This window comes from Mizuhopecten yessoensis, unplaced genomic scaffold, assembly GCF_002113885.1.
Source record: "Mizuhopecten yessoensis strain PY_sf001 unplaced genomic scaffold, ASM211388v2 scaffold4839, whole genome shotgun sequence".
NCBI classification, from domain to species: domain Eukaryota; kingdom Metazoa; phylum Mollusca; class Bivalvia; order Pectinida; family Pectinidae; genus Mizuhopecten; species Mizuhopecten yessoensis.
Window position 1 is genome coordinate 764,790 of NW_018405747.1, and position 8,895 is coordinate 773,684.

General features: G+C 40.7%; 1 protein-coding gene across 1 annotated transcript in view; it reads left to right on the forward strand.

Moving 5' to 3' along the window:
* The first annotated feature begins 1,813 nt into the window (after positions 1 to 1,813).
* LOC110449945 (protein-glutamine gamma-glutamyltransferase 2-like) overlaps positions 1,814 to 8,895 on the forward strand; it is a 12,890-nt gene continuing 5,808 nt past the window's right edge. The window contains exons 1-4 of the mRNA XM_021497127.1: positions 1,814 to 1,858; positions 2,111 to 2,309; positions 3,532 to 3,692; positions 6,170 to 6,309. Of these exons, the coding sequence (XP_021352802.1) occupies positions 1,814 to 1,858; positions 2,111 to 2,309; positions 3,532 to 3,692; positions 6,170 to 6,309 (545 nt within the window). The remainder of the gene's footprint in view (positions 1,859 to 2,110; positions 2,310 to 3,531; positions 3,693 to 6,169; positions 6,310 to 8,895) is intronic.

The window sequence follows — 8,895 nt, forward strand, 5'->3', positions numbered from 1 at the left end:
TACATACAGGTATAATGTTGTCACACTCTCCACCCATAGTACTCCAGGGAAGTGTTTACATACAGGTATAATGCTGTCACACTCTCAAACCATAGTACTCCAGAGAAGTGTTTACATACAGGTATAATGTTGTCACACTCTCCACCCATAGTACTCCAGGGAAGTGTTTACATACAGGTATAATGTTGTCACACTCTCCACCCATAGTACTCCAGGGAAGTGTTTACATACAGGTATAATGTTGTCACACTCTCCACCCATAGTACTCCAGGGAAGTGTTTACATACAGGTATAATGTTGTCACACTCTCCACCCATAGTACTCCAGGGAAGTGTTTACATACAGGTATAATGTTGTCACACTCTCCACCCATAGTACTCCAGGGAAGTGTTTACATACAGGTATAATGTTGTCACACTCTCCACCCATAGTACTCCAGGGAAGTGTTTACATACAGGTATAATGTTGTCACACTCTCCACCCATAGTACTCCAGGGAAGTGTTTACATACAGGTATAATGTTGTCACACTCTCCACCCATAGTACTCCAGGGAAGTGTTTACATACAGGTATAATGTTGTCACACTCTCCACCCATAGTACTCCAGGGAAGTGTATACATACAGGTATAATGTTGTCACACTCTCCACCCATAGTACTCCAGGGAAGTGTTTACATACAGGTATAATGCTGTCACCCTCTCAACCATAGTACTCCAAGGAAGTGTTTACATACAGGTATGATGCTGTCACCCTCTCAACCCTTAGTACTTCAGAGAAGTGTTTACATACATGTATAATGCTGTCACCCTCTCAACCCTTAGTACTTCAGAGAAGTGTTTACATACAGGCATAATGCTGTCACCCTCTCACCCATAGGTCCCTGAGGAAGTTTAGGTATAATTCTCTTGATATAATGAACTCTGATAGAATCATTTTTTGGAAAGATGGAAGAGGATGTTTTTTTGTAATTAGCAGTGAAGTTACAAGTAATTACATCAAACTTTTTCACAGTATTGGCTTCCATATAAGTACCCACCTGCCCAAGTGTAAAGGAGACTCCAAGCAAAGGGGACCGTGTAGTGACACACGCTGGGAGGATGTAACATCAGAATACAAACATAAAGAAGGTAGGCATAATGGCACATGGTTTTGGGATCTTAACTTAAAACTGTGTTATATTTAAATTCACCATTTTTTTAGTATTTCATCGTCATTAAACAAATTATCTATTAAAATTCAACGTTAAGTTCAAATAAGTGTAATCTTTGTGCATGCTTGATAAATAGAACAGTCAACTTTAAGGGAGGGTCTGTGGTATCAATCATTAGCATTATGACATCATTATAACGATGACATCAGCACATGGGCCATGTCATTCATAGCTGATATAAAAACCAACTGAAATGATAAGGGTTATTCAGTGGCAGAGCTGTTGTGATGTTAATTAACTTGTTTGTGTTTCTAGGTTCAGATGAAGAGAAGACAGCTTTGAATAGTGCCAACAAGCACAGCTCCATGCCTGGAGAGATATATGGTCGTACGGATGATNTTTTAGTCCCTCAGCATTTTGATATTCTCATTTTCATAGATCTTTGACATATGCATATGCGAATATTCAGTGGTTATTGGAGGCTGCCAGGGTTAACGTTGAGGAGCCCTGGGATCAGCCCCCCGAACAATAAAGTGTCCACTCGCAGGTGGTCTTTCACTATTCGTACACCTTACATTCAATAGCTATGTTTATACATGTGTTATATATAAATATATATTTTATATAGTGATATTAAGTTTGTAAGTTGTCCCCGCGCATGCATGTATCAGCCACCCCAAAACAGTATCCGTCTGCGTCATGTCCCTGTAAAGTCTTTTACTTTGCACCCGGACAAGAATGGGGACGTCCATAACCTATATTACTGTTTTGTCATGTTAACCTCAGTTAACCTCACTAAAAACACATGTCACATGTTTACAGTCTTAAGAGTATTCAGTAGTGATGCTATACTTGGATTTGACAGGAAACATCATCATGGGTGTCATATGTGACACAGGAAACGACTACCTTTGGTCAAACACATATTTTCACCTCCGCTATATTTTATGATGTTGTAGGATGTGAAGTTTGAGTTGAAGCAGAAGGAGGAGATTGTGTACGGTCAGACATATGAGGTGGAGCTTGTCATAGAGAATAAGTGTGGAGAAAGTCGGGAAGTACTAGTCAACGCTATCCTAGAGACCCAGACCCCTACTGGTATCAGAGGCAGCACTGTGAAAGAGGAACAAGATGTTATCGTCCTCCCAGGAAAGGAAAGTATGATGTCTCCTTTTGTATAGGGACTAGTCAATATATAGGATTTATACTCCCAAGGTCAAGGTCATACCAGGGGTCAAATATCAGCTCCTTTTGTATAGGGACTAGTCAATATAGGATTTATACTCCCAAGGTCAAGGTCATACCAGGGGTCAAATATCAGCTCCTTTTGTATAGGGACTAGTCAATATAGGATTTATACTCCCAAGGTCAAGGTCATACCAGGGGTCAAATATCAGCTCCTTTTGTATAGGGACTAGTCAATATAGGATTTATACTCCCAAGGTCAAGGTCATACCAGGGGTCAAATATCAGCTCCTTTTGTATAGGGACTAGTCAATATAGGATTTATACTCCCAAGGTCAAGGTCATACCAGGGGTCAAATATCAGCTCCTTTTGTATAGGGACTAGTCAATATAGGATTTATACTCCCAAGGTCAAGGTCATACCAGGGGTCAAATATCAGCTCATCATGTGTCAAGGTCATAAGTTACAAGTCAATATTTCTATTATAAAAAGTTTACAGATGGATGTTTCACAATCAGAAAACATGTCACATAAAACTTTCATGTCTGTTACTGTGGAGGTTAAGGTCATCGGAAGAGGTAAAATGTCAAATCTTAAATGCATTCCTGCCCCTTATGTATGAATGACTCTAAATCAATTATTTTATGATAAATGTACATTGTATCATAACTTGACAATGTGTCACTTTTAAGTCTGATGTCAGTGATACATGGCAAAGTCAAAGATGTCAAATCATTATAATGTTTGTCTATGGAATGGCTTCCGAATGACAAAAGCTTTTTTCATGAAACTTCAGAGATTTGCCCATCATGACTAGAGAATGGTGCAGTCGGGAGAACATGCAATGTTTTACAACTTTTAAAATATGTTTGGTTTTTATAACTGAAACATTCTTTAATATAACCCTCCCTTAATTCACAATGTGGATCATCTCCTGGGCGTTTAACTAACATGTAAGTTTATGTATTAACTTGTCAAACACCCAAGAAACGATGTAAACATTAGAACCGCTAGACTCTTCAGTTCTTAACCAATATGTAAAATAAAAAGTGTGTCCATTACATGAAAGAGGGATGAGTATCGTGGACCTATTATAGGGATAGATAAGGTGCCCCAATACATGTAAGGCCTGGTGTTAATCGTTTTTTTATGTACGTATATTCTTCTAATGAATGTGACCTTGATCTGTTTCAGCTAAAAGCTTCAAGATGTCAGTGCCTTTTGAGGAGTATGATAAAGAGACCCTCCAGTTTTGTAACTTCCAGGTGCAATGTGACTGTGAGGTGAAGGAAACCAAACAAATATTCCTGGAGGAGGATTCCTTCTGTATGGACAAACTGGACCTGGATGTCACGGTAAAACCTGTCACTAACACATTCTGGTGTTACTTGGAAAGTGGACAATTTTGTGGTGTGGAAATGTTTGTGTATTTTATTCTATTTATTTATTTATTTATTTTTGGTTGAGAAAATTTCCACTCTACTGATCAATTTAATGAGCCACAATGCGAACATTTCCACAGACAAAATTTTCATTTTCACAGTAGCTGGCTAAAACACATTTAATGACCTAATTCTACATTATTATTTTTTTGTGAAGTATTTTTTTTCTTGGCAAGTCCTTGTTCTAGAGCCAAGCTCTATGATTGTCCTATCTTCTGTCTGTTTTGAGAATACTGTACCTTTTCAGATACAGTATCTTTTTTAATCACATACTGTTTTCCTTAAGAGATCTGCCTCCTTGAGAGACATTCCTCAGAAATTCTCTTTAATGAGAGACTTCCATCCTTTGAATAATTTGCCTTGAGTGGTTTCTCTCTTTAAGACAGAATCAAGCTTTAGATATCTCTTTCCCTGGGAGACAGTTTTTTTAATGCTTTTTTCATGAAGAGACTTTTGTCAATGCTCCGCAGTATGGAATTTTGAAGAGAATTAAGACAATTCTCCAGCTCCTCAAACTTAGATACAGTAACACTGATCACATCAAAGTTAACCGGTACAACTGAGGAAAATATCACCTTTGGAAGACCTAGTGTAGCAGAGTACAGCAGAAATGGCTTGATCCTAAAAATAAAGGGCATGTCTCGTATAAACATGGATAGCAGATTCATCCTGCACAACACAATATATATGTATTTATAAACTACATTTTGAAACGTGCTTTTTTAAAAATGATTTTTTTTTCAAAAAGTGATTTTCCCAGATTTGGGACCTGTGAAAACCATGGTTACCACATCAAAAAACGCCAAAAGATGCAAAAAAAACTTGATTTTTAACCCAAAATTTGACCCACACAAGTAGTATTTTTTTTTGTCTTAAATTAAATATCACCTACTCGGTAACAGAAATACTCACGTTTTAGCATAGGTCGTCCAACTGGATTTTTCACAATTTTTACACATGTGCTGAGTACAAAAATAGACTACATGAAAAGCTAGGTTTTGTTGTGTAGACACAGATTTGTAAATGGCCAAATTGTAGTCTCAAGCCAAATTCGATTTTTTTTTTAAATGTGAAGCCCATATAGTCCAATTCATCATGTATATGCCAATTTTAGAGCTGATTTTTTTTTTTTTAACTTTTGGTACATTTAATATTACAGGGGTTATTCATTGTACAAAAATATCACCCATGGCCACCGTACGCTACTGTACACTGCTACCTAGGCAATCTAAAGCAATGGCTGGACAAACGGTCATTAAAGTTCCTTATAGATAAATGCGAAACATGATGCTTGGGAAAGATATTTACAAATGGTCTACACTTATGTAAGGATCTGGATGATCTGAGACAAACAATTGAGCAGAAGGAGAAAATGGAAGAGAAAGATGGAGGAATAATTGTAGACAATAACCAAATTTTAAACAATACAGGCAGAACCTGATGACAATATGCCAATCAGCTTGTAAAAGGCTTAATATTATTCAGACCACACTTAGAATGTGGAGCATGCATTTGGAAACACGTACTACATCAGCTGAGGTATAATCATGGATCCAAGAGTACTGAGCAGAGAGCTACCAAGTTATTGCCTGGGCTGAAAGCTACTCTGTTATATTCAGTTACCAACAAAGAATGTGTCATCTTAAACTTCCATAGAATGAGCAGACAAGACATGATAGAAGTGTTCAAGAACTTGAGCGCAAAACCCGTAACATAAAAATCTAAAAGCGCAACTCATCAGATATTTAACATTTGACACTCATTACACGAGAAAAAGGCAAGCACCAAACAATTTTTACAACTGTATAGACAGCCTAAATAAATAAAGATGGGTGACAACTGTACATTGTAGGTTTACAACAAAATCGGAGTGAGGTCACATAAAAGACACTTTATATGATTTTAATCACTGACAGCAATCGAAAGAAAGAGACAGATATGCCTTTGTTTAGAACAAACCAGTTTCAGTTAAGTTAAACATAAATGACCACTCCTTTACTGACATGCTATATATATATAGACTTAATCTATTACATATCATCATTTACTAAGGTGATTCCTTGTTGTGTAAACAAAGTGAATCAATTCAGTAGCTATAAAGCATGCCAGCCCCAGGAGGATGAAATTTAAAAGTAGGAGTGTACTACGTCATCCCCTAACACTTGGTGTTTGTTCTGGCCATTTCTATACCTTCAGATAGAATTTACATATCGTTGACACCTATAATCTATAGATTTTATCATTTCTACACGAAGACCTTTGTTTGGTTTTCCACACAACAAAATTATTTTTTCTTATTTTTATCCTTTTCAAAATGACAATACAAATTTTATCTTATAATAATGTTACATTTCACGGCAACCTTTGACCTTTGTCTGTTTGCGTGCCAGGGCCCGGAGACATGTACAGCCGGCGATTCCATCACCATAGAAGCAACCTTCGTCAACCCACTACCCATCCCCCTGACCGAGTGCACACTGACTGTGGAGGGCGGCAAACAGAAGCCGCGCACTATTCCCCTTTCCCAGAGGTAGGTACTCAATATCTTCGTGTCCAAAGGGCTAGGCAATTACTAACCATTGCCCCTCAGTCACACATCATTGCCCCCCCCCCCCCCCCCAGTCACACACCACTGTGCTAGGCAATAACTAATCATTGCTCTGCTCCAGGGCTATGTTCTCACACAAAATCAATGTCATCATCATCATTATTTATGTTTTTGAATTTCCAAGCAGCATTCAAAATTATGCAAACCAATTTTTAAGAATGTCCAAAACTGTGGGACCTTACACACTGGACCTGAAACCAGAGCACTGCCCTTACATATTGTAGTCTGGTAGAGCACACACCATTGACCAACAGTCACACACCGTTGCCCTACAGTCACATACCGTTGCCCCTAAGTCACACACAATTGCCCCACAGTCACACACAATTGCCCCACAGTCACACATTATTGCACCACAGTCACACACCATTGCCCCTCAGTTACACACCATTGCCCCACAGTCACACACCATTGCCCCACAGTCACACACCATCGCCCCACAGTCACACACAATTGCACCAAAGTCTCACACCATTTTCCCACAGTCACACGCCATTGCCCAACAGTCACACACAATTGCATCACAGGCACACATCATTGTGTCACAGTCATACACCATTGTCCCAAAGTCACACATCATTGCCCCACAGTCACACACGGTTGTCCCACAGTAACACACCTTTACCCCACAATTACCCACCATTGCCCAACAGTCACACACCTTTGCCCCACTGTCACACACCATTGCCCAAGTCACACAACAATGTTCTCACTGTAATACACCATTTCCCTACAGTCAGACAAATGCACCACAGTCAAACACCATTGCCCCACAGTCACAAACTATTGCCCAACAATCACATGCCATTACCCCACAGTCACAAACTATTGCCCAACAGTCACACACCATTGCCCAACAGTCACACACCATTGCCCAACAATCATGCACCATTGCCCAACAGTCACACACCATTGCCCAACAGTCACACACCTTTGCCCCAGTCACACACCTTGGCCCCATATTCACACACCATTGCCCCTCACTCACACACAATTGCACCACAGTCTCACACCATTTTCCCACAGTCACACGCCATTGCCCTACAGACACACACCATTGCCCCACATTCACACACCTAGGACCCACAGTCAAACACCTTTGCCCAACAATCACACACTATTACCCCACAGTCACAAAGTATTGCCCCACAGTCACAAACTATTGCCCCACAGTCATAAACCATTGCCCAATAGTCAGAAACCATTGCTCCACAGTCACACACCATTGCTCCATGGTCACACACCTTGGACACACAGTCACACACCATTGCCCCACATTCACACACCATTGCCCCACAGTTACACACCATTGCCCCTCAGTCACACACCATTGCCCCACAGTCACAAATTATTGCCCCACAGTCACAAATTATTGCCCCACAGTCACAAACTATTGCCCAACAGTCACACACCATTGCCCCATAGCTACACATCATTGCCCCACAGTAACAAACTATTGCCCAACAGTCACACACCATAACCCCACAGTCAAACACCATTGCCCCACAGTCACACACCTTGGACACACAGTCACACAACTTGGACCCACAGGCACACACCTTCACCCAACAGTCACACACTCTTACCACACAGTTACAAACTATTGCCCTACATTCACATACCATTGCCCCACAGTCACACACCATTGCATCACAGTTAAACACCATTCCCCCATAGCCACAAACATTGCATCACAGGCAAACACCATTGCCCCACAGTTTCAAACCATTGCCCAACAGGCACACACCAATTTCTCCACAGTCACACACCATTGCCCCACAGTCACACACCTTGGACCCACAGTCACACACCATTGTCGACAGTCACACAATATTACCCCACAGTTACACACCATTGCCCTATAGTTACACACCATTGCCCCACAGTCACACACCATTGCCCAACAGTCATACACGTTTACCCCACAGTTACACACATTGGACCCACAGTTGCACACCATTGTCAAACAGTCACACAATATTACCCCACAGCTACACACACCATTGCCCTACAGTTACACACCATTGCCCAACAGTCACACATGTTTACCCCACAGTTACAAACCATTGCCCAACAATCATGCACCATTGACCAACAGTCACACTTCATTGCCCAATAGTCACACACTGTTGCCCCACAGTAAAACACCATTGCCCAACAGTCAAACACCATTGCCCCACAGTCACACACCATTGCCCACACTTTCCTACTCTGGTTTAAGAAATCTAGTTCTTTTAATACTCACAGTCTGTCCTAGTACAGGGGGAGGTCATTGTAATAGTCTCAGTCTGTCCTAGTACAGGGGGAGGTAACTGTAGTACTCTCAGTCTGTCCTAGTACAGGGGGAGGTAACTGTAATACTTTCTGTCTGTCCTAGTACAGGGGGGGGGGGTAATTGTAATACCCCAAGTCTGTTCTAGTACATGGGGAGGTAACTGTAATTCTCTGTCTGTCCTAGTACAGGGGAGGTAATGGTAATACTTTCAGTCTGTCCTAGTACAGGGGGGG